We start from the raw sequence: 27,325 nt of genomic DNA, 5'->3' as shown, positions 1-27,325 counted from the left end.
TTAATGTAATGTCAAAATCAGTTCCAGTTAAAGTTGCAGTTAGATGCAGACCTCTTAATAGTAAAGAAGCTGATCAACCAGAATGCTTACAATTTATTAATGAGGCAAACCAGGTTGGAAAACAACATTTTGTTATATTTTCAAAGTACTAATGATTTATAAGTTATGTTGCACAATGTAACATATTATGTTTTGTAGTATGTTAATTTAATTGACTAATTTATTTCGTACAAATAATTCTTAATGTGTTTTTAATTTTCATCTATCAACTTGATAACAAATTGAAGATAATTGGAATAAGTGTTTTCAATAAACTATATAGCCATTATCTACTGCAATTGTTTGTTTATGTTCTTATTTTTCTTTCTACTTACTTTTTCTACTTTTAGGTGATAGTTAATAAGAGTAAAGGATTTACGTATGACTACGTATTTGATACCAAATCAACACAAGAACAAGTTTATGACACGGCCGTTCTTCCGCTTATTTCCAGAATATTTAAAGGTTTGCCTATTTACTGCTATAATTTTAAATTTTGTAGCTTGAAAATTTAGATTTTCTAGAAATATGAGTTTATTTGTATAAAAATTTACTGTTTAAGATTTGTATACATTTATCAAAGTTATAACTCAGTATAAGTTCAAATTGTTATTTTTATATATTTCAAATCAAAAACTGTTATAGTTGTTTTATTGAACATGTTGACTTATTTTTTTACTAATTTTCAAATATTAAACTTTATACTTTCCTTATAAAATATTGTCGCTGAGACATAATCTATTATAATAATTAAGTAAAGGCTTAAGGGAGGTCAAGGCAAAAAGAAACAGTGGACTTTATATTAAACCTTATAGTTTAAACTTTAAGTCACTTTAAAAAAATAAGAATTTTTTGATTTACTTTTATGATAAAGTCATGTTTTTAAAAATGTTTCAATTTTTTTAATGTGAGCTTTCTCTGAAATTTAAAAACACATTATAAATCTATTTACTCTTTTTATTTTTAGAGCTTGAGACCTTTTTTTTTTTAATAGTAAATATTATAACAAGGTTGAACTAATTTTAATTTTTTACCAAAAAACCACAAGAAAACTTGTACTTTTAAAAACCTGGAAAAATTTCTAAAAAAATATTGGCCTCCACTAAATAAAGAATAAGATTTTAGCGAAATAGTTTTTTTGTTTTATTGGTCAGTGATTTCTATAAGGAACCTATCAAAACACCAAATTGGTGTATTGTTTATCGAAACTTAATTAGAATTTAGTTAAGAGATAAAAAGTATCTGATAGCTAAGATAAAACTCTACAAAATAAGATCAATTTCTAAAAAACAAAAAGGAGAACCCTTTATGGCCTTAAAAACGTTTACTGATAAAGTTTAATTTGTAGTGAATGAAGTTTTACAATATATAATTCATAAATCAATTCGTCAGTATATTTTCTGCAGTAAACAAAAATTATTTTTGAGCTTTTGTTCATTTTATTTATTAAAATTTAGTTTATAATGGCTAAAGAAACTTTTTTTAGGGTACAACGGTACAGTACTTGCGTATGGGCAAACTGGTTCTGGAAAGACCTACACAATGGGGTCCGCATACTCCAAAAAATCTGAGAAAGATGAGTTTGTTGATAAATCAACAGGAGTTATCCCAAGAGCTGTCAAGGATATCTTTAAAGGAATTGAAGATAGATCTGAGGACTACGAGTTTGTAGTCAAAGTTTGGTATGCTGAAGTAAGTCAATAACTGTTTTCTACTAGAATTTTTTTTTTACCTTTTATTTAAAACTTTATAGCTATAGTTTAAGTAGATGTTACAAATGGGTAGCTATCAAATTTGCACAAGCGTAAAAAATTTCACAAAGACACTTTTGCACAAGGGCACAAAATTGCACGAAGTTAATTTTGCACAAAGGGTCACTTTTGCACGAGCAGACAATTTTGCACTGAGACATTTTTGCACAAGCAATTTTTTTTAATTATTTTCGAATTTTTTTATTGATATTTTATTTTCATTAAATTTTTTTTCTATGACTGTTACTGTTACCCCTAACCCTTACCCTCAGTCAGTAATTTATTTTTCTTTTAATGAAAAAAAAAATCATTTTGTTATGTCCGCTCAGAGGGCCTGGTAGCACCGGCGGAACAGGTACTGCCTTCATGTCACTTCTAATGGTTGCAAGGCTCTGGCTAGTACCTTTCTCTTGACTACGTGTAGTCATGTGTCTCTCACTCATAACCAATAATAGATATCAAACATAATTATAGATACAATATGAATATCAGATTGAAAACCAATATGAATATCAATCTGAACATCAATAACAATTACTACACCAATTATTTTAAATAAAACTTGATAATAGTTAATAACTACAGAAACTTTAACCTAAAATATCACAAAATAGTACTATAAATCATTAATAAATTATACACAACTATAAAACTACTAAATGGCCCAACTTTATAGATACAGAAAACTTAAACCTTAAAATCACTAAAATAGTACTAAAAATCACTAATAAATTATATACAACTCTAAATATACTAAGTTTATTATCAAAGAAGTTAACTATGAGGTTGCAAAGAATAAAATAATAAGATGTAAGGAGAGAACAGATAAGAACTAACAGTTGCTTTTTTTTTAAATATTCCTTCTTGCAGATAAAGATAATTTTAACTTTGCAAAATACAATCACTTCAAATCTCGTGCTCATAGTGTTTTATGACTATTTTGTCCTTTTGGGAAAAATAGCCTAACATTACAATTATTTTATTTTTTTTACTATTGCTGTTACCCCTAACCCATACCCGCTCGGTTAGTAACTTTTTTTTTTTTAATCAAATTATTTTTTAGTTTTTTTTTGTAATTCTTCTGTATCTTTTACTCTCGTGCAAAAATGTAACTCGTGCAAAGTTGACCCTTGGTGCAAAATTGTCTTTGTGCAAATTTGGCTTCGTGCAGTTTAGTAACCTCGTGCAATTTAGACCCGTCCCATTACAAATATATAATCAAAAACACAAAAAATTTTACTGAATTTTTTATTTACAAATCAAACACGCTTGAACAATGATCACATGAAAATAAATGAATATGTGACTATGGATGGTTGCTTTCTTTATATAGTATTAATTTAGTAATTAGGCAATTAAGTATATTGAAATAAAATTAGATATTGAGTTTGATAATCAAAATTCGAAAATGGTTGTTTTGATTTTTCATTATCCAACATTATAAGGTTGATTTAAATAAGATAACAAATAAACATCAACATTAAAACAACAATAACAAACAACAATAATAACAAAAAAGTAAAGCTTATAGAACTAAAAGTGTGAAACAAATTACAAAATTACGCACAGAAATACTGTTGGGTAAATAAAAAGTAGAGCTAGACAATTAAAATTTCAAATAATGTTTTGCCAAGTCTTTACATTTTTTGAATTATTCAGATTTAAGTTTAATAGCTTTTTGTCTGCAAATGCAATCTCAAGTCTCTCTAGATTGCAAACAGAACACATTTTGGCTAGTTTTTTTGGTTGTTGAATGAAGAATCTCCTATCTTATCTTTTCTTTTTTTCCAATCTACGTTGTAATCTTCAATCTTGTGAATAAATTTACTTACTCTAGTTCTTTCTTCCTAAAGGATTGCATGTGTTCGTTTTTCTTTCTTAAATTTTTTCCACGTGGATCTAATACATATCATCTCCTTATTTTTATAATTTAGTGTTGCTTTGTTTATCATCCTTTTGGTGAGACAATACAATTATTTTTTAATTGTAATTGCATACTTGTTCTCATGCTTTAGTGTTTTATTTGGTTTTGAAAAGTTTTATGATTATGTTTGTGATTTTTTCTTCAGATTAGACATACTATGAGTACAAAATTTTTATTGTGTTTTGTTGAATACATTTTATAGAAACCTGTCTTTGGAAAGTGTTTATTTACCAGTTTTTAGATTCTTTTTTCATATTGGTTTTTATAGAGTCACTAATGTAATGTTATCCTGGATGTATGACAGAAGGGTTATTCAAAAAACCAATTGCAGTATTGTGACGACGGTTAGCTAATAGTTAAAAAAAAATATCCCCAAGGTTAATTGAATTATTTAGGAAAGCCATCAAAAAAAAATGATATAACAGTATACCAAAAAAAAAAAAAAAAGAAAGAAGAAAATCTTTTGCAAAAAAGTTTTGAAAAAAGAGTTCGTTAAGGTATATATGTTTGTAACAAAACTTTTTACAAGAGTTACTAGATTTCAAAAATTTAACAAAATTTTAAATTCTATAAAAAAATGTCCTTTAGTCTTTTATGCTTTTAGCCATGTTAATTGAAATAAAAACACAAGTTAAAGTATATAGATTTAGTCGTTCTAGCTAATAAGAATATTATAAACAATAATGTTAAGGCCTTATAATGATAAATACGAAATCATTTTAATTACAATTTTTGTTAATATTAAAACTTAAAATTATTCTAGTTTAAGAGTATTTGGAATAAAATCTAGAAGAATACAAAAATTTTATACAGGTTACATGGGTTAAAAAGTATTTAAATATGTTCTTACATCATAAACCTTCAATATCTTAAAGTTTTTTTCTAAATGTTTAAAATAACTATTTTATCTATAATTAAAATTTAAACTATAAATGGAATAAAACCATGGAAAAAATAAGCAATTCTCGATGATAATAAAAATACATAGAACAATTTTCTAAAAAAAATTTGGACTCTGTATTTAATACTTGCTTGTAACTGTGCTTCTAAATAGAATTTTTTTCACAAATTAAATTTATTTATTAATAAGAAATATAAACTGTGCCTAATTATAAATATTTTTGAAATTAAGCTTCTTACTTTTTCTCTAAATTTAAATGAGAAAACTTTTATTTTCGAGTTAGTCTTCTTTTGTTTATGGTTATCTTCTCATTTTTTTACTAAATTAACTTAATATTCTATTATGTGCCTCAAAATGTTGAACAAATAGCTCTTAGCTAGAGTTCTGCTTTAATATAAAAATACCCTAGTTTCGTTAATAAGTTAAATAGAATGACTTAGTGTTTATTTTTTCAGATATATATGGAGGAAGTAAAAGATTTACTTGCTAAAGATCAAGCAAAGGCTAACAATTTAAACATAAGAGAATTTTTTGATGGTGCTATCAAAATTTCTGGTTTGTAATTTGTATTTGTATTAGGTGTTAAAATTAAAGAAAAAATAAACAAAATTCTGATAAAGTAAAATAATTCTTGAAGCATTAGTCATAACTTTTGAAATGATTATGAGACTTTTTTTTGAAAATTTATTAAATATATAATAACCATAAATTTACAATCAACAAAAACATCGGCGAAAGTCTGCAGAGCAGAAGCCTGGACTCTCGTATGCCGTGAGACAAAGCCCAAGTTTAACAAAAGGGTTGATCATACCAATTCGATCATCAGACCACAAGCCCTCGGTAGACTGAGACCGGTTTCGTCCTGATTAAGACTCCTCAATCAGCCCAACCGAAGAACTTGTAGTCATCAATCTACAAACGGTTAATACATGCAAGCATGAAGCAACCATTTGCTTATAATGATCTACCAAGGGCTTGTGGTCTGATGATTGAATTGGTATGATCAACCCTTTCGTTAAACATAAATTTACAAGAAAAACTAAAATAAATTCAGGGTTTGTACTAGTAAGTAAAATCAAGCTAAGTCAACAAGTTCTGCAATATTAGCAAAGTTTCAGGATTTGTCAGTACAAATGTTTAAAGAGTTTGAAATTTATAAATGTTTTCAAATGGTCAAAATTTTGACTTATTTCTGGCTTTAAGAAAAAAATTATTAGTCTTTAAAAATATGTATTTAGATCTATAAAATATTTATTACAAAACAATTTAGGAAAGTAAGTATGTTTATAATTTTGATACATTACATTTGCTTATGATGTTTTGATTTGTATATACAGGGTTGCCAAAAAACCTGGAATTTGAAAATTAAGGCTAAAACTACCTGGAATTTTTGAAATTTTGGAAAAAACCAGGAATTTAAAACAACTTTTACATTTTAAGTAGTAACGTTTCGTTTTAACACAAAAAATCTATTGTTTTGATGATTTTTTTTCCGTCATCATCAAACACTTTTTTATTAGAAAACTTGGTCAATTTTGCACAGAGTCACTATTGCACAGAGGGTCAATTTTGCACAAGTGAAAGTTTTGCACAAAGCGTTATTTTTGCAAGATTGACTTGTTTAAGTCACCGCTACAATCGTCAACTGCTGCTCAAAAAGCTGTTAGAAGAAACCGCTTATTAATAAAGGGTTAGGGGTAGCAGTGATAGAATAAAAGTTACAAAATAGGAAAAAAATGACCAAGGGTTAGGGGTAACAGTGATAGTAAAAAAAGTAAAACAAAAAGTTTAAACCCGTGCAAAAGTGAACTTTTGTGCAAAAGTGACAATGTGCAAAACTTTCAACTTGTGCAAAAGTGACACTGTGTATAAGTGTCTTCGTACAAAACTTAAGCTTCGTTAAAAGTACCTTTGTGCATTTCTGAAACATACCTATATTAGATATCTTTGAGTGTCCTTCTTTTATCCTATAGACTAACCAGAACAGTCTTTGTTGCTGAAGCATTGTGAACATAGTTAGTAAGCCACGCCTAAATAGTATATCAGATATCTCTATCCGTTCTTAGGTAAGCAGAAAGACATTCTTTTGATTGGCATTTGTTTTCCATGACTCGTTTTAGTGTAGAAGTTTACTAAGAACACCAGCATAAAAGACCTAGGTATTAGTACCTAGGTTGTAAAAGTGAGTTAAGGGTTTTTCAATACTCATGTCCAAGACAATCAAAAGTAGTAGCTGTCATACCAATTCGCTTGTCGTTTTGTCGAGAGACATCTTGCTGCTTTTTATGGATCCTAACTATCTAAGATTGTCAGTCAATTCTAATTGGTAGTTGTTGATAGCAGGGTTGCCAAAAAACCTGGATTTATGGAAACAACTGTAATTTGACAATTTAGGCTAATAAAAACCTGGTATTTTAGAAAATTTGAAAACAACATTAAACCTGGAATTTTTAAACAATTTATACATGTAAAGTAATAAAGTTTCGATTTGACACAAAAAGTCTATAATAAACCTTTTTTTAAGTTATCATTAAACATTCTTTATTAAAAGACACATTTAAAATAGCTTTACAGTATTTTTTATTGCTGTTGTACTGTTTTAGACAGTTTTTTTTAACCAATCTAGTTATACATTTAAAATAGACCCAAAAACAGAAACTTAAACCTTTTAAAACATAGAACTCAGAAAACCTGAAAGACTTTAAAAAAAAAACCTTTGGCAACCCTGTGACATAGAGGTTAAGCAATGTTGTTGCTTCGTTTGTTTTGCGGCTCAAGATCAGTCCAAAATCATTAAGGTTTTAAGTAAGTACTATTTAAAGGTCATTAATAAGTTACTACTTCTGCTACGTAGTAGTAAGACAGCAGTATTGATTGGACATTTTTTCTACAAAAAAAAAAGTTATACATGAAAAGGTTTTTATCGTGGTCTAAATGTTACAAAGTATACTACTATTTTATTATGTATTTATCATAAAAAAATATTCTATTTACTTATAAAAAATAATGTTTTACAAACTACTAATTATTAGTACTGTCTTTTTTATAGGTATCACTGAAGTAGTTGTTAGCACCCCTGAGAGCACTTTACAATTGATGGACACTGGAAATTGCAACAGAGCTGTTGGTTGCACTGCCATGAACAAAACTTCTTCTAGAAGTCATGCCATATTCACTATTGTCATGGAGAGCAAAGAACTCAAAAATCCGTTAGTTTTGTTTTAAAACCATTTAGTTTATAGTCCTAAAATATTTTGATTTTGCTTATTTTTAGAAGTCTATTGTTAATAATTACTAAATCATTTGATTATAAAATATAATTGAGAAAGATGATTATTACCAACTTATATTAGTTTTAAGCATAAAAACCAAACGATTTTTATATAACAGCTTTAGATGTCATTTTGGTACAACTTTCAAGCTTTTTAAATGATCATGTTGTACTTAATCTGTATATGCAATCACCGTAAACTTTTAATAATTGGCCTTGAAATTCTATTAAGTATGAGTTGAACAATTACTTTACACATGGACAATTTTAAAATTGTTCAGGGTTGCTACAAAACCTGGAATTTGACAATTTAGGCTAAGAATAACTGGAATCTGAGAAATTTTGAAAAAAAAAATCTGGAAAAACCTAAAATTTTGCACAATTTTTACATGTTAAGTAGGATAATTTTGATTTCATCATCAAATTTTCTTAAAATTAAAAACCCATTAAAGTAGCTTTACAATTTGTTTTCAATATTGTTATACTACTTAACACAGTTTCCAATCTTAAAATTAACTTTAAACTAAAAATAGACCAGGGTTGGCACTTTACCTGGAAACCTTGAAAAACCTAGAATTTGACAATGTAGGCAAAAAAAAACCTTCAAAAAACTGGAATTTTTAACAAAAATCACTTTAAAAACCTATAATTTTAAACAATTTTTAAATTTTAAGTAGAAAAATTGATTTGACACAAAAAATCTACCATATAGATAAAAATATTTTGTCATCATCAACAATTTTTTATTTAAAAACACATTTAAAGTAGCTCTACAGTATATTTTTAATGTTTTTATACTAATAAACACAATTTTTTTACCTTAAAATTAAGTTTAAATTTAAAATAGACCCACAAACAAGTACTTTGAAATCGAAGAAATTTCTTAAAAACCAGTGGCAACCCTGATGGTAGTTTATAACATATTACAATTTAAATTGATAATTTGATGGAATCCATGAATAAAAATTGAAATAAAAACACTTATATTAAAGATTTTTGAGAATTTTAGTTTTCTGAATAACAACTAGAAAACTAGTTTTAAAGCTAATAATGAGGTTAGGTTAGGCTAAGTTCAGTAAACAACTCGGTTTATAAAAGTAAAAAGGCTGTAGCACAAAAATCAAAAATGTAGAAGTGTGAGATAATCACTTTTCTTAAAGCAATATTTTTTTATGTCTCTTTAAAAAAGAATGATTTAAACTTGCATCAGCTAAAAGGGAAATGAGAAATAAAAATGGGTTAAAGTATTGAATTGCATAATCTAATTACTTTTGTAAACTAATTAAATTTTTAAATTTTGTTATTGATAAGTGTAACTGTTTTGATAAGTCAAAAAGTATAAATAGTTTTATGTTCATTGTTTTAAAACTCACAGATTTTTTTTAATAGTTATTTGTAAAACAACTGATTAAGTTTAATTGTTTATTAACTAATAAAGAATTTTTGTCCTTGATTATTTTTGTTATACTACAAAGATACGGCAAAAAAAAACCTTATAACTTAATTTATAAAATAATAGCTGTTAATTTAATTGGTTAAAACCATTTTATAAGAAAGTAAATTTTATGATATTTAATAGTATAACAAGTTATCGTTAATTGTTTTAACCGTATAATGAATTTAGCTTGATTAAGTATATACAAGTTATAATCTTTCAATTTCAAAGATTAATTACTTTACTTGAAAAAGGAAACCGTTTTCAAGTTTAAAATACTTACAATAATATATTCATTAGCTGTAAGAATACTATAAGTTTTATAAAGGTTTTAAAAATATAATAACTAACCTAGGAGTTATTACTCATCAAGCTTTTTATTTAAAAAAAAATCACAATTTCGAATACTTGTAAAGTTTTTAACACAAATAAACAAGTCGCCATGCTTTAGAATTATTTAATAGCACTGATATAATAATTTTTATTATCCAAGTTGACTTTAAATAATTTAAAAACGTGATATATTCGTTTTCACAGAACATCGTTTAGTTATCAAAAAAAAAATTCAATAAATATTAATTGAAAGTTTAAAGTGTTTGTTTTTTTTATTTACTACTTATTCTCTAACAGTGACAACTACACTCATTCCAAGTTTCAGCTGGTAGATTTAGCTGGCAGTGAGCGCGCCAAGCGAACCATGGCTGAAGGTGACCGATTGAAGGAGGGTATTAAGATCAACAGCGGGTTGTTGACCCTCGGTAACGTGATATCTGCCCTCGGTGATGGCGTATCTCATGTTCCTTACAGAGACTCCAAACTGACTAGACTGCTACAAAGTATATATATTTTAAATACACTTGTCATTGTAGTTAAATAAAAGTTTCAATTACAGTGATTATTCACTTATCCTGACGCTCACTTATCCGCACAGTTTCAGTCGAGAAAAAATATCAAACATTTTCAATACTAAACATAGATGTTTTTGTCTGATACAAATATATGCTTTAAGTGATTTTATGAAATCTGCAGTTTAGTTGTTTATTATGAAGTAATAATACTACTAAAGCTTATATTCAAACAATGTTCAAAACTAGTTTACTTATCAAAAACCTTTGTATGTAAAATAAGTGGATTAAAAATAAATTTTTAAACAATATTGTATAAAAATAGTTTTTTTTATTTAAACTTTTAAATTTTTTGATAATTGATTAAATTTCAATTTTTTTTTTCAATGAAATGTATAGCAGTTCTTACATGTTAGATCTTATAAGTAGTTAATTCAAACAATTTTTGTCTAAGATGAGGTGTAAGACAATTTTATAATTTTATTTATAAGTTATATAAGTTTGAAACACTCGACATACCAGGTTTAAGAAATGAACAAGACATAAAAAAAAGAACGAGATGCGCTAACCATTGAAAATTAACTAAAAGTTTGTAAAATGGTAAAAATAATAAGCTAAAGTCTTTTATAATTGAGCAGTTTAGCATAGGCAGATCGCCTTTGTACAACATTTTGAAAAATGAAAAAAATAGTTTAAGCAGAATAATAGGAGCTAATCTTTTATAATTTATTATACATTGAATAATAAACAGCAGTTGTATTACTACATGAAAAAATAATTTTTTGTACTTATCCCGAAAAATGATTATTCGGACATGTTTTCAGAAAAATCTTGCCCAACATGTCCGGATAAGTGAATAATTACTGTATTTATACTATTTCTAGCAACGGATATGTTTTTCAACTTTGTTATATATATTTTTTCCTCCTGAAAGCAGGGTTGTCAAAAAACCTGGAAATTTAAACAATTTTTACATGTTAAATAGTAAAATTTTGATTTGACACAAAAAATATATTGAAAAAAAAAATTGTAATTATCATTTTTTAAACACATTTAAAGTAGCTTTATAATATCTTTTCAATGTTGTTATACTATTTAAGACAGTTTTTTACCTTAAACTTAATTTTAAACTAAAAATAGACGTGTAATTTAAAAAACCTGGAAGAAATTTTGCCAAAAACATTTGGCAGCTCTGAACCCTGTAAAAGTTGCTTAAAAATTATATGATTATAAACCTAAGTTATATAGCTAACAGTGATACCAAAGTCATTTTAAAAAAACATTAATCAGTTTCAATTGTTTTATACGTTTTAAAAACTTTATATATATTCGAATTAGTAAGTTCTCAAACAATTAATAGTTGTATCTGTAAGTAATTACACTTTAAACAATCGAAAACAGTAAGAAAATATTAGCACATAAATAAGTAAATTTCATTTTTCATAATAACTCCAAAGTTTATTTTTCAAAAGGTGAAATTTATTTATAAATTTGTAGAAAAGCTATCCATATAAATTTAAGAACGTTTTACATTGTACTAGAAATTGCTTACTCAAACTTGAAATATATAGACTGGTAACCTTTTTCATAATGTTCAACCGCCAACTCTATCAGAACATCAAAAAATTTAAAAAAAAGTAGATTTTTTAAATATGTGCTATGATAGAAAAGGGGACGGGTCAAGTATGAACGAAGACATTTTTGTACGAGAGTAAGGAAGGGTTAAGGGTAACAGTGATAGTTAAAAAAAAAATAGTAAAAAGTTAATAAAAAAAAACTTATAAATTAAAAAGTTTAAGGGTAACAGTTATAGTAAAAATAAAATTAAAAAAATGTAATTAATTTAAACTAATAAACAAATAAAAATAAATTAAGAAAATTATCAACCCGTGCAAAAGTGTCTTCGTTCAAAAGTGACCCCTTGTGCATATTTGACACCTACCCAATAGAAATTGTTTGAAGACTCTTTATTTTATCTTAAATCAACCTAGTTTTATTTATAAGTATATGTTATATATATTTGTTTCTAAAGCTCTTAATTTAAGACTTTCCTTAAAAAAAGGTACTAGTTTTACAGTTTTGCATTGGATCAAAGATTTATAAAGACTTACCAATAGTTACTCTTTTTACTATTTAAATTTTTCTGACAGTATTTTTAAGTTTTGTTACTATTTTCACCAACTAGCTTGAAAGCTTTTAATAAAATTAAAAGAAATAAGTCAAATAGTGTTTTCTTTAACTAATTTTTACACTTCAACAGATTCGCTTGGCGGAAACGCGATGACTGTAATGATTGCTTGCACTTCACCAGCCATGAACTCTCATGAGGAAACTTTAAACACTCTTAAATATGCTGATAGAGCCAGGAAAATTAAAAACAAAGCTGTGGTAAATCTTGATCCGCAAACCGCTGAAATGGCTCGACTGAGACATGAAGTTTGTTTTCATCAGTAAACAACGAAATGCTTTTTAGTTTATACTAATCATAAGTATAATAATTGTAATTTTTGTTTTTGTTTAAAAAAACAAGTTTCAAATTTACTTTTAAACATATTTTTGATACGTTTTTTATCAAGTGTTGTTAATTTATTTTAAGAAATATGATCATAACAAAGTGTTTATTCCCAAAAAAAGTGAAACTTTTGTTAAACTTGTTGCATTAGTTAAAGCTAAATTTTTTTACTTATAAATTTTTTACAACAGAACCAAGCTCTCAAGAAGCAATTGCTTGCTGGAGGCCACCAATTGCCTACATTTGATGATAAATCACCGGATGGCAAGAAACAAGTTGGAAAAAGTTCACATCTACATGCAGAAAACAAGAAACTCAAGGAAGAACTTGCAGATGTGAAAACAAAGAATCAAGAACTGCTTGAACAAGCTGATACACTAATCAAAAACAATTGCTCTAACCTTGAAAAGGTTTGTTTATAGTAATAAAAACAACTAACTATATATTTAGTTTCAATTGCTAGCTTTTTGTGTATGAATTTACATTAATTTGTAACATGTAGTTAGGTAAATTATATTACAGTTCTATTATAAACAGTTTTTTGAAAATAAACTTTTATTTGAAAAATTTTTGATTTTTACTTTAAAAAAATTATACTTAATATTAGTGTCATTTTTAAAGCCATTAAAATGCATGTTTTTTATGATATATTGATGATTGAACAAATGCTTTATTAAGAAAAGTTTTTCAGGTGTATGTTTTTTGTTTTTAAATAAAAATGTGTTGACAGTTTAGTAATCAGTTACATTTTTACAATAAAAATCTGTTTGAACACCTTAATTTCACAATAAGTATACCTATTTATGTTATTTAAACTAGTTTAATGATACTACTGTTATATATAAAATCTACCAAAAATACATAAAAACAATTAACTATTTTAGATTGTCTTTATTTATATTGTTTTTATTTATTACTGTTTTATTTTATTATTTAATAATTATGGAGTGCGCAACTTCTCTATTACGCGGACCAGGTTCAATAAAAAAAAATCTTACAGGCCGTGTTATTTTAATGATATTACTGTATAAAAAATACTATAAGCAAAATGTAATGATCATTTAATAAACCTTACTGTGTACTCAATATCTATTTAAAATAAAAAAATCAAAATTCTTCTTATAAAAAACTTTTTTTTTGTACAAGTTGTTTTCAAGATCAAAATTACATTGCTGGCCATAGAGTTCTGCTAGGCAGACTGGATACGGCCCGTCGACCGTAGGTTGGCGAAAGCAGAATTTAGTTCGTTATATATTTGCAGTTAGTTTTTAACAATTACATTTTCAGGTGATCAAACTTGAAGAAGAACGAACAGTAGTAAAAGAGGCAGTCTATTCAATTCAAGAACAAGCAAGAAATGTTTGTGACATAACATTGCCGTTGAATGAACTGACACAACTCGCTGGTGAAGATGTGGCGATGAAGGAACAATTAACTAAACTGTATAACCTTAGGTCTACTGTCCTTAAAGTTAAGGTGGTTTATTTAACTGTGTTGAACCAAATAAAATATATTTTTTACATTTAATTACTCGACTAGCTTAATCCAATTTGTGCCAAAAGTAAAAAATTAAGATGATTATTTGTGAGTTTACTTTAAGTTTTCTAAACTATCCATGTTAACTTTTACTATTGTTAAGTACTTTTTGTTCAATAAACTTGTTGAACATAGTGATATGTTGGACTCAAGGAACAAAGATCTGCTTATGTTACGTCAAATTTAACCCAAAAAAAGTTATAAAAAATAAAAACCAATTCAATAAGTTTTATACAATATTATATTAGATAAGCTTAACACAACAATTAGTTTTTACAAGCTATTCTATTTACAATTTTTATTGTACTATAGTTTTGAAAACTTTCTAGCATTTATAACATTAAATTAACCATAACTTTTGTACAGTGTGTAAACTGTTTCGTAAATACTAATTAACAGGTTGAAGACACTGATCTTACGACAGAGATTGACACTCTTTTAGTTGATAAAAGCTATGATAATTCTGATGACAGCGAAAATAATAGTTAGTTTTTGTTTATTCAAAACAGAAACTTTTGAATAACTACTTTAGTAATATTAACTTATAGCAAAAGAGTCATTGATTTGATAAAAAAAGGTCAACATTTAACTTTACAAGTATTTGAACACAGTGTGTGAGAAATATAAAAATATTTTTAATAAAAAAGTTTTATTATTAATTTAGTTTTTTGGTTATTTATTTTTAAGTTTAAACCATTAAAAGATTATAATTTTTAATGAAATATATGGAAGTTTACCTATAAAAGTATACTGCATCCAGTATAACACTTAAGTTATTTATGTTTACAGGTTATATGTATTTTAAGCTGGTTAATGTTTTAAGAATCGATATGCATATGTAGTATTGGTTAGAATTTTATAATAACCAGGGTTGCCACTCGGTCAGGAAAAGTCAGGAAATCAGGAAAAGTCAGGAAAAATTAAAAAAAAAAAGACAAAAGTCAGGAAAAAATGGGGGGTTTAAAAAAAAAAGTCAGGAAATTTGATAAAATTAAAAAAAAAAAGTCAGATTTTGTCAGTTTAAATTTACAAAATTCCTAGTTTTCCAAAGCCTTCAAATGGTAGAAATTAATTAAAAGTTCTTTAAAGTCAGAAACAAGTTCAAAAATTTTCCTAGAAATTTACAAAAAAATTTAATTTTATTTCCAATGCCTTCATCTGGTATGAATTAGTAAAATATCTTTTATAAAACTGCAAAAATTTTCTATTAACATATTGAACAAGTACCCTACTTGAACAAGCAGATTTTGTAATTTTTTTAGTATTGATGATCTGTAGCAAGGAAACTTCCATAGTGAAACTGTGATATATACACAAAAGTTTATCTAGCATAATTTTAGAATCAAAGTGTTTTTTGTTTAAGTAAATAATTGAGTTCTTTAGAACTAAGCAGTTAGTTTAGTATTTTATGTAACAAGTTAATGTGTATACTTCTTTATAATTATCTTAAAGTTATTTAAATTTATAAAATAAATTATAAGAGAATTAATATAAAAGAATTTTAATTAAACATTTTATGTAAAATTAAAATTAGGGGTTCCGCGGAAAAGTTGAACTTTGGAAAAGTGTTCCGCCACTAGAAAAAGGTTCAGAAGCACTGGTATAAGGGATTTACTAGAAGTTTGATGATAGAATTCAGCTATTCTGTTGTTTTTAACCTGTATTTAAAATTAGATTGCAAGCTTTATATAGTTTCAAGTGTTAGATTATGTATTTTAGAATAAGTTTAATTTAAGAGTTTGATTTAGAAAAGTCAGGAAAATTTTGGTAAAAAGTCAGGAAAAGTCAGGAAATTTTTCTCAGCTTGGTCAGTGGCAACCATGAATAACATATTTCTTCAAAAATCTTTTTTTAAATGTAATCGGCATGATTAAGTAAAATATTTTTTAGATACTGATAATAAGGAGTTGTTGAATATGACTGAGGACGAGAAGCACATTCACCTTAAAAGAAGTCATGATATGCAAGTACAACTTGAAGAATTATCTAAAGCTATTTCAATGAAAGTAAATAATTAATTTTTTCTATAGACAGGCCGGCCAAAATGTCTGGAATCCTTGAAAAACCTAGAATGTGACAATTTAGGATGAAAAAACCTGAAAAGCCTGGAATTTTAAACATTTTTTAAATTTTAAGTAGTAAATATTCGATTTGACACAAAAAATATATCAGTAAGATAAAAAAAAAAATTGTAATCATCGTTTTTTTTAACCACATTTAAAGTAGCTTTATATTATCTTTTCAATGATGTTATACTATTTAACACAGTTTTTTACCTTAAACTTAATTTTAAATCAAAAATAGACCCAAAAACGTGTACTTTAAAAAACCTGGAAGAAATTCAGAAAACCTGGAAAAAAAAATTCTCAAAAACATTTGGCCACCCGGTGTATAAGTTTATAATTTATTTTTTTTAATAATTTATTTTAGTAACATTTTTTTTTAGTTAGAGAGGTTAAATTAGTAATAGACATTTCTATTAAATTAATTTCAAGTATGTATAATTTTTCTATTAAAAGAACTAAATAAGAATTTTTTTAAATCAAACACACATTATGAATAAAAAAAAAAGTTGTTTAGGTTTTATGTCTTAAGTTAATTTTCTTGTTGAGCTGATATAAAGTGTTTTATTGTTACTATAATTATTAATACCTCATAGGAACAAATGGTAACAAAAATGGGAAACAGTGAAGAAATCAAGGAACTTAAAGTCAAATATGAAAACCACGTCAAAAATCTTGATGAACAGATCCTTAAACTTGAACGAGAAAAACAAAACCTTCAGATTAAAATCGATGCGGGTGCAAAGAATAAAAACAAAAAGTTAGTTTTAAAGTGATAAATGAAAATAATCCATAACAGTATGCAGTTGTTAAATATTTATACAAATTAGATTTCTTAAAATTAAGTTATAACTATTTCTATATTTTTTTAACCAAATTTCTAAAATGTTTATAAACTCTTTAAATCTATAAAATAAATGTAAAGAATACTACGGTTGAAAACTAACGGTTATTATTTTTATATTTTAGTAACAAGTTAAAAAAAAAGTTATTCTATAGTAAAATTCAAAACGTAGTAATATGAAATAAGTAAGTTTTTACAATGCTCCTAAGCAAAGTATTTTTAATATAAATCAGCTGAAGTTTTTCTCAGATGATAAGTAAACAAATGACTTTTTACAGGTTAGCTGACCAGAGAAGGCAGCAAATCCAATCTTTAGAAGCTAAAATCAAAGAACTTCAGGTTGAAAGAAGAGAAAAAGAAAAACTTGTCAAAATTAAAGTTCAAAACGACAAAAAAATTGTGCAGATGAATGGGTTGGTAACTTGTTTTTTGTAAATAATTTAAAAAATACTGTGTAGCAAAACAAAATGATAAAATATAATTCTGTTTAATAGTGTTTAACATAATTTATTTTAAATTTCAAAATTCAAATAAAAAATAATCCATCGTTTAACAATTGGTTGTATTAAATTTGAACATATGGAATTGGTTTTATTGATCAGTTTATTTTTAGTTCTGAAAAACGTTTTTTTTTTCTAAGAACTTAATTTATTCTGATTATAAGTGTTTGTTCTAAGGTTATGATAAAAAGTATTAATAAATAAAATGTATGTTTATTAATACTTTTAGCTCTTTTAAACAATTTAGCAGTACACTTTATAGTTAGTCATTTAATAAATTCCCTGTTACCATAGCTGCTATTAAATAAGCAAATTCTAAATATATTGGTTGTAAATGCTATAATTTCTCAAACAAAGATTGTTCTGTATCTAGTCTTGATGTATTAAATGCAAATAATGCAAGTCTAAGAAACGCTGAAGATAAAGTTTCAATTTAATGAACTGTGATTAAAAAAATATATATTTAGATCTGATATTGCAGCCAAATGGCAATACAATTGAGATTTGTTTTTTATAATTTGGTTTGCTATTAAACTTAACAAAAATATTTAGAGATATTCAATCATTAAAACAAAATCGTGTTAAACTGATGAGAAAAATGAAGGAAGAAAGTTCAAGACATATGAATTGGAAGAAACAAAAAGAAAATGAAGTCAGGCAGTTACAAAAGAAGGTTTGCTAGTATAACTTTTTTTCAACATACTTATTTACTTTACTTATGAAAAAATGTTTCGTTATATTTTGCTATTTACATTGCTAGTATTAAAAATTAATGAATTATCCAATAATATCTTATTAAAGCATTATTATTTTATATATTAAATTCAAATTTGATAAAGTGTTTAATTGAATAAAAATTACAAATATATACATTGGCTCATAAATAGAATTAAAATGTATATAATAGTTGATGTCAACTTTAAATTTCAAAAAATTAATTAGAATAGTTTTTTAAACGTAAGCCAAATAAATATAATCAGATTTTAAGTTTTAAAAACCATTTTTGTTGTTTGTTTACCTTTGGAATTAATTTAGTTATTTTTAGAAAACAAGCAAAACTCCATTTTTATCTAAATGTTACAAACAAGCATTGAAACATTTTTAATAAGTTTAGAAAATACTACTTTATAACAAGTAGTAAATTTATGTCAACAGAACAAGTTTAATTACTATTAGATCTATTAAATGCTTAAACGTAAAACTTCAAGTTCTTATATATAAGTATAACAGTATAAGGTAAACATTTTGTTGACATCTGATTATTTTTACTGTACAAAAAAATAATGATATCAATTTTTAGGATCGCAAAAGGCAAGCGGAGTTATCCAAGCTGGAGATGAACATGAAACGTCAAAAGGCAGTTATGCAGAGAAAGACTGAAAAGACAGAAGCGGAACTGAAAAGGTTTAAAGAACTTTTGCTGAGAACCAAGCAGAACAATATCAGAAGAACTCTATCTTCCACAGGTGCCAATAAAAAAGAACAAGAACTTGTCAAGTGGAAGGTTCGTTTATGTAACGTCATATACATGTTTGAAATTAAAATTCATATTTGCGTCAAAAGATTAATTTATTTCTAATATTGTTTATTATGACTGTTAAGTCTGCTACAACTTTTTTTCTAGTTTTTTTTTGTTTTAAAGCTAATGATGAGAATCTTAATTGTTCTTGAAACTGCAAAAATTATAGAAAACCAAGTTTCTATAACTGTACTAAATAAGATTAGATTTTATAAAAGGTTTAATCTGATTAATATTATTAAGACTACAGTATGTCTTTTTATAAATTAATTAAATTTTGCTAAAAAGATAATTTGAAACAAAAATGCACTATTGTTTTAATAGTTTTTTACAAAATTGTAAATGTTTTATAAATATAGTGAAATAAAAATAATTTTAACTAAATGTTAATTATAATTTGTTATGCTTAAATAGTTAATTGTTAAAGATCAATTCATGATACTTACAATTTGCAGGCCACATGTTGGACATCTCTGTACTAGTTGCTGTATATGATCTTGAAAAAATTTATTTTAGATAAAAATTAAAAAAAATCTGGCTCTCTTATGTACGAACAGCATGTTCATAAAAATTATTTTAGCTTACCTCTGTGTTTTGTTTTGTCAGAATTAGTCTTTGATTAATAATGTTTTTAGGATTGGATGTCAAGCCAGTGCCAGATAAGATACCACCTCCAAGAAGCCAAAAAATGCCAAGCAAACATCGAACAAGATCTTCAGAAACTTCGAGTTGAGTTGGAAGCATTTAACCAAAATGATCAAAAATCTAAAAGAGTTTGTTTTTCAGTTCTAAAAGTAGTAAATAAAAATTACTTTTGTGTATTATAAATCTTTTTTTTGTTTCACTTTCAAAAAACAAGCAAGTAGCTAAAATAGTGTTATTAAGTTTTGACTGACATTTCTACTAGAACAGTTAACATAAAGGATTCAAAGTATTTACTTAAAAAGGAAAGCAACAATTATTTTAATAATTACATATTTTATAAAAATAATTACAATTAACTTATTAATATACATAAAAAAAATATGTTCCATAATTATTTATTAGATTTTTTGTTTAACATTTAGAATTTACAGAGAAGGACTTTAACCTCATGGGAATTAAACGCAAATGTTGAAAAAATTACGGAACTTCAAGATCAGATCAAAATAAAAGAAGATCTTCTTAGTAAGTTTAAAGATCAAATTCAAGATGGTAAGAAAACTCTTCAACAATATGACTCGCAACTCGTTAATTTGAACAGTTTGAAAGATTCAAGAGATGTCGTCAAATATTTACTAAATCATGTAAGCAAAATTTTTGTTTTTTTTATTATTTATTACTACTTGTATCATTGTTATTTTTTTAACAAATACATAAAGAATATATTTTTAATTTTTTATCTAAAAGATACTTTTTTCAATATACCAATTACTGATACTAGTTTGATAAAAATATTTGTTTCTGTTAAAATATATCTTTAGTGAAGTTATATTATTATTTTTAAAAATATAAATGTATTATTTTGACCGTGTTTATAAATTTTTAATTTTTATAAGCATGAAGTGTTAAGAATTTTTGTAAGTCTTTTGAATTTTAATTATATTTTAGACAAAGGAAAAATGTTTTTAATTACTCAATAATTTTATTTTAGTATTGGTGTATTAAATTTAAAAGTCAAATTTTTTAAGCAAAAATATGAAAAATAATAAATGGACCAGGGTTTCCACAAATTCAGGAAAAAGGGGGGTTTTTCGAAAAAAAGTCAGGAAATTTGATGTAAACAAACATGCTCTTTGTAAGAAAGTTCATCATTACTAAAAAATATATTTTGCTAATGTTGTTTCCTAAAAAAGTTTGCTTTGCAAATCATATTTTTTTCACGGTTTAATTTAATTTTTGGAAATAAATAAAATCTTTCAAGTCTTTTTTTTATGTATTTTTGAATCGGTTTTAATTAAAAAATTGATTTGAAAAAGTCAGAAAATTTTTTTCAGCTCGATCTGTGGCAAACCTGATGGACTTTAAAACTTTCTTTTAGTATATAATTATCATAACAATTTACATCGTCAAGTCGCTTAACTGTTTATCAGCGTCTTATATTACTTATATCTAACAAATTATAAAAATTAATACAAAAGTTTTAAAGAAAATATCAGTATTTTTTAAACTTAAGAAAAATCGTAGAAGTTATAAATTCAGCAATAAATTGTTATTAAAAATGCATAACCTTTTCATTCTAAATCAAATAATTGAAATGATATGTTATATAAATATTAATAAGTCAATAAATTTGCTCATAGATGTTTGACAAGAAAGTGAGCGAATCAGCAGAAGTAGAAAAGCTTCATGAAGATAATGAACAGATGTTGATGTTAAAAGAAGAACTTAACTCTTTGAAGAATATTAAAATGAAGCAAGATCAGGAAAATAATGATAAGGTAAAAAATTATTTATGGTTTGAAAATAGTTTTAAATGTTAAAACAAGTATTTACCAATCTAGATCACCTAAATGTTCTCTATTTTTTCTTTATAAGTAATTCAGAAAGTGCACTTCGTAAGTATAGTATTAGAAAAAAAAGATATACGTTTTAATGCTAGTAGTTTTTTAAATAATAATAATAAAAGTAACTTGCAGTTTTAATAAAACAATTTAAAATCTTTAAAAACTAACACTAATAATGAAATGAAGGTTCTTAACTTTTTATAATATTAGATTCTGGCTCTTACAAAAGAACTCGTAAGAAAAACTGATGTTTCAACAAAAAACAGCAAAAACAGTTCGGAAATAGCACAACTAAAAGAAAAGCTGAAAATGCAGGTAAAATAAAAAAAAATATTAAAGTAGCCTTGAAAAACCTTATTATGAAAATTTGTTTATTAGATATTTTTAAAAGAGTTCAAAAGAAACGTAGATAATTTTTTTTTACTAAAAAAAGTTGTTAAACAGGCCACTTGTATTAGCAATCTTGAAAGTGACAACGAAAAATTAGAAGTTTGTCTAAAAAATGCTGAAAAGAAAGCTTCATTCAAAAAACCTCAAAAGACTAAAAAACCAAAAGTTTGGGCTATTTATTTTGAGAAAACTTTTTAAATTGATAAAATGATATTTAATGGATGGTTTAATACGTGTTTAACGAAAAGAAATAAAATGGCAATTAAATTATTTTTACACTATTCAAAAACTAATATTAATTAATCTTAATTAACAATATATTATTTAGATTTTAAAACAAAAGTCTCTAAATTTATAAGAATTAAACAACACAAACATTCATTGGTAATTAAAGTATGAATTTAAGGTAACACCGATATTCGAAGAAGATATTTTCGAAGAAGATGAAGACGAGATTGGTATGGATAACGATAACGACAGTGATTACGTTCCCACCCCTATCAAAAAGAAAATGGAAAGCAAAAGAAGGACTCAAATTTTAAAAGTAATTAAAAAAAAGTTGTTTTTTTAAAATAAAAATATTTTATCGTATAAATGTTTAGAACTAGCTTCAGAGTTTCTACAAGTTTAGGATTTGGAAAAATTTTTCAGTAACTATTATGATAGTTTTATTTTTAGCTATAATTACATCCGTTGATAACTAGGTGATGTTTTATAATTAAGTACAATGAGTACCATTTACTTTTTAATTTATTAAATTAAAACCTTATTTCTAATTTTGTTGTTTATATTTCATTTAAAACAATTTATAAAGAGAATATTTAATAATGTTATCAAAGAAAGTTTAGTGATCAAACTTAATCACTTTAGTTTATGTCAATTTTAGCCATAAAGACTAATTATTATTTCTAATCAAATTTTAAAAACTTTTCACAAATTTATCAGCATTATATTGAATTTTAATTTTTTTATAACCATGTATAAGTATTTTCATTCACAAACCTTGCAATAAAAAAACAGTTTGAAAATCAACTTTATATACTTAAACAGCAGAAAAAGAAAGTTTCTCCTAAAACCACCCCAGAACCTACCAAAGAAAGTATGATAGTTGTCCCAGAAACTCCTCAAGAAGATGTAAGAAGCTCTGGAGACGGTGTTGATACTCCTAAACAGGATTTGAACGGAACTTTTGATATTGCCTCAAATTTACAACAGACCATGCTAGATCCATCTACACCTGTTACTAACAATTACGGTGATTAATGTTACTTTTACTTCATTAACTATACCAAATTTGATATTTAATCGAGCTTAAACAAATAAAACACTGCAAGTGTTGCATGTTTAAGTTTTAGCTTGTGAAGGTATTTTACAAAGTAGCCCGGAAGCACACTGTTGTCAGTATATATTCTAGTTTTCAATACCGTTCGCGAGGTAGGTGTCAAGCAGCACAAAGGGTCACTTTTGCACAAAGACACTTTTGCACGGGTTGAAATTATTTTAAATAATTTATTATATTTTTTTATTAGTTTTATTTTTTTTAATTCTTTTTATCACTGATAACCTTTACCATCTGTCGGTATTTTTTGTTTTGTTTCTTTTATTAACTTATTTATTATTTATTTTCTTGTTTAAAAAAAAATCTTATCAGTTTATTTTTATTATTACTATCAATGTTACCCTTACCCTCGGTCGGTAACTTATTTTATTAATTTATATATTTTTTTATTTTTGTTTTATTTATATAATTTAAATACTCTCGTTCAAAAGTGACTCTTCGTACAAAAGTGTCTTCGTACGAAATTGACCCTTCGTGCAAAAATGTCTCTTTGTGCATATTTGATCCCCCTTTTATGGGTAACTTTTAAAGTATATACTGTAATAAAATTAATTATATTTACTATTGATGCAGAAACTTTGTTTGAGTGAGTTAAGTCTAATTTAGGATAACTGCATTAAAAGTATTTTTTACTAACAACACAACCGTTTGCAAAAGTTTAATTTTTTTTTGTACTTATTGTCTTATTTAGGAAAGAGAGTTTTTAAAGAAGAAAACACGAATAAATCAATTCCTTTTAGATTATACGGTTAGATTTTCAAACAAGTTTGTAAATTAATTAATTAAACAAAAAAAAAAAATAAAAGTTATTTAAACTACAATTTAAAATTAAATAAATAGTTGAGTGGATTTAATAATTTCATGCAAATTATAACTATTATGTATTTTATTTGGTTTTTAAACTCTTATGTGATGTTGTGTATTTTTTAATATATTAACTATTTTTAATAAAAAAGAACTCAAAATTGAAAAGAAATACAAAATTATAAGTTTGAATTCGAATAATATCCAATTTTACTGTGCATCTTTTCCTAAATATTTACTTGTAACGAGTAGTTATAAAATATAATATTATTAATTTACTTATAAATCAGTAATTGTTCTTCCTGTTAAGTGCGCGATTTTGGCATGTATTTAAAAAGTGTAAATAAGGGAAAGACTACTGAACTTAGTAAAATGATTTTTACATTGTAATCTGGTTCAGTATTTTTAGTTCAGTATACTTATTGATGAATTCTTAAATTTTCCAAACTCTGAAATAAGTTAGATTTTAAATAAAAAGTTCTTGGAAATGATAAAACTTAATTATTTTTATCTGCAACCACATATAAGTGTTTTTAAATTTAGTATTATTATAAATTGCATAATTTTTTCATTGCTTTTTATTTAAATTTTTGAGTTTCTGATTATAATAAAGCAAAATTAAATGAATACTAAAATTGTTATAGTCTATGTTAAGTGCTGTAATGAATTAGTTTTCGTTATGTCTGTAATTAACATAGTACATATAAGGCAGTTGAAATAGCAATTTTATACTAAGTGGTGTATCTTTAACAATTAACAATCAAAAGCAAAATTTAAAACTAAATAAATGTATATTTTATTAGTTATAGTTATTGTATAGTACAAATAATTTTTTTAAGTGAAACCAAGTTGTTTTTTGAAAGATGTCGAGTAATTAATAAATTAAATACGTGCTTTACTCATATTTATAGTTATAAAAAATTGTGGAAACCCTATTATTTTCAAAACAAATTAGTATTAGAAATAATGTTAACTTATAACTTTGTTTTTAGTTTAGATAAAATATCACAGTATTAATTTTAAAAAATTCTTGTTTTTCCCGTCAAGGTTTAACTCACGAATATGATACTCACAAAACTTCAAGAAATTTCAATTTTTCTACACCTGCTGCTATTAGTAAGATTTATTACAAAGTTATATTGTTCAGTTTTTATTTATTATACTGTTACTGCATTTAACTGTGATAGTTTTTAGCTCTGGGAGTTTCTCTGATATTTTTCAAATTTATATTAAAAAATTAATTTAATAAAAAAATTCTCTGAAGGAAAATCTTATTAAAATTAAAATAAAGAATATTTTATTAAATATATTTAGAACATAGAGTAATTAAATAGTATTAACAGGGTTGCCAAAATAACTGGAGTTTGAGAAATTTTCGAAAAATAAACTTAGAATTTTAAATAAGTCACCAAAAAACCTAGAACTTTACACTACTTTTACATGTAAAGTGACAAAGTTTCAATTAGTCCAACAAATCTAGCATAAAGATAAAAAAGTTTTAATTTTTTTTTCATATAAATACACATATTAAGTAGATTTTCAGTATTTTTCTATATAGTTATACCATTGAACACAACTTTATGAATACGTATACTTGAAATGGACCAAAAACCTTGTTTTTTAAGAATTCAGAAAGCTTCGAAAAATATACTATTGGTAACCCTGCATTAAACAAACCTAAATATCAAGCTTGCATTTCAAATTATTTTCGTTATGTATTATCTTTTTGTACTATTTTACAATTGTAATAGAAATTTATCAATTTTGTAGAACCGATTGCCATGGAAACAGAAAACATTGGTGTCACCGCCACCCCAACACAAAACAGAATTCCCGCAACCGAAACAAGACATGATTCCAGCTACAAGCCGGTTCTGTTCGACTCACCGCTCGATGAACCGAAAAAGTTGGGAAGGCACGTTCAAAGGAACGCAAGAAAAGTTAAACTGCACAATCCCAACACCAAGCAGCACCTGTGAAGCTACTTCATATCTGGGGCTCCATTTATATAAAATAGTTGTTTTGTCATTTCCAAGTTTTTAAAACATTTCTTTTGTTCTTTTTGAACTCCATAAATTTAAACTTTATATTTTATAGAAAAAAGTATTAGCTCGTTTTTTATTTTTAATAAAGTTTTCAATGAATCTTTTTCATTTACTTTGAAATGTCTTTAATTAAAATTAGGAGATTGATTTTTTTGGATTTTAATGTATTAAAACAGTCTATAATATTTTCAACACTTGATAATTGCTATATGATTAGAAAAAATAAAGTTGTAAATTTGTACCTTATTTAAAGTGATTGTTTGAATAGCCTTACAGTTTTTTTTGCCTTTTAATTTTACTATTGAATAGTTTTGTGCTACTTAAATTAAAACTGTTTGTTGTGTTATTTATCGCTTTTTCTTAGTAAATTTTAACAGATACAGTCTAAAAAGTTTATATGTTAAAAAAAAATTCAATACGGTTTGTTACTAAAGTATTCTTGTAAAACTTTGACCTGACTGAGTTTAAATTCACCTTTCAAAGTAAAAATATTTAAAGGTCCTTACTATACTTAAAATTCTACGATTGAACGATTAAAATAACTGTATGTGTATTAGAGTCTTTTTTTTTTTTCTTTGAAAAGTTTTAATTTTTATATAATTCCATCTGCATACTTATTAATAAGTTTACATATATTTATTAAAGTATATATTTATTAAAGTTACCCAATTTCTCAAAGTTATTAGTTTTATAGCCCTTTACAAAAGCATGAAAAAATATAGTCTTGTAAAATTTTAAAATTTATTAGTGTAAATTGGTATATAGTTTATACTTACTGCTTAAAATTGTTTATAAATATTTACAGTTATATATTGTATGCTATAAGTCAGTGTCGACAGGCATTTAATGATCGCAGGTTAAGTTTTGGTGATTTGGGCAGCAGTTTTAGTTTCATAATAACATACTCGAAAAATCTAGTGTAAGTTTTACAGACAAACAATTAAAAAAGATTATTGGTTTATTAAGACTTAAGTTTCTTATAGCTTCTAGAGCTGTCGTTTTCAATTAATAAACAAAATTTGTTGCCATTTAAGGCTTGTAGATTACTTTCTTAAACATTAAAATCATAAGTTTATGTTGTAGTAAATTCAAGTTTTATAACTAATGCCAGATTCAAATTA

General features: G+C 25.4%; 1 protein-coding gene across 1 annotated transcript; it reads left to right on the top strand.

Moving 5' to 3' along the window:
* Positions 1 to 26,189, top strand: LOC145828544 (chromosome-associated kinesin KIF4-like). Its single transcript, XM_082936300.1, has 23 exons — positions 1 to 113; positions 390 to 504; positions 1,526 to 1,731; positions 5,071 to 5,170; positions 7,665 to 7,824; positions 9,952 to 10,157; positions 12,427 to 12,602; positions 12,870 to 13,088; positions 13,966 to 14,154; positions 14,614 to 14,698; positions 16,105 to 16,220; positions 16,874 to 17,037; positions 17,400 to 17,534; positions 18,174 to 18,294; positions 18,922 to 19,125; positions 19,776 to 19,913; positions 20,217 to 20,426; positions 21,423 to 21,560; positions 21,837 to 21,941; positions 22,071 to 22,181; positions 22,423 to 22,560; positions 23,067 to 23,271; positions 25,930 to 26,189. The coding sequence occupies exons 1-23, from the start codon at positions 9 to 11 to the stop codon at positions 26,136 to 26,138; spliced, it is 3,555 nt and encodes a 1,184-aa protein (XP_082792426.1). The 5' UTR covers positions 1 to 8; the 3' UTR covers positions 26,139 to 26,189.
* Positions 26,190 to 27,325: the final 1,136 nt, after the last annotated feature.

Source organism: Thalia democratica, chromosome 2 (genome assembly GCF_965202585.1).
Source record: "Thalia democratica chromosome 2, ktThaDemo2.hap1.1, whole genome shotgun sequence".
NCBI lineage: Eukaryota > Metazoa > Chordata > Thaliacea > Salpida > Salpidae > Thalia > Thalia democratica.
Note: the sequence above shows the minus strand (reverse complement) of the source record. Positions and strands in the feature narration are given on the sequence as shown.

Coding starts and splice junctions, on each gene's coding strand:
- LOC145828544 (XM_082936300.1), top strand. CDS start 9: ATGTCAAAATCAGTTCCAGTTAAAGTTGCAGTTAGATGCAGACCTCTT. Junction 19,914..20,216: donor ATGATCAAAAATCTAAAAGA/GTTTGTTTTTCA, acceptor TAGAATTTACAG/AGAAGGACTTTAACCTCATG. Junction 22,182..22,422: donor AAAAGACTAAAAAACCAAAA/GTTTGGGCTATT, acceptor TATGAATTTAAG/GTAACACCGATATTCGAAGA.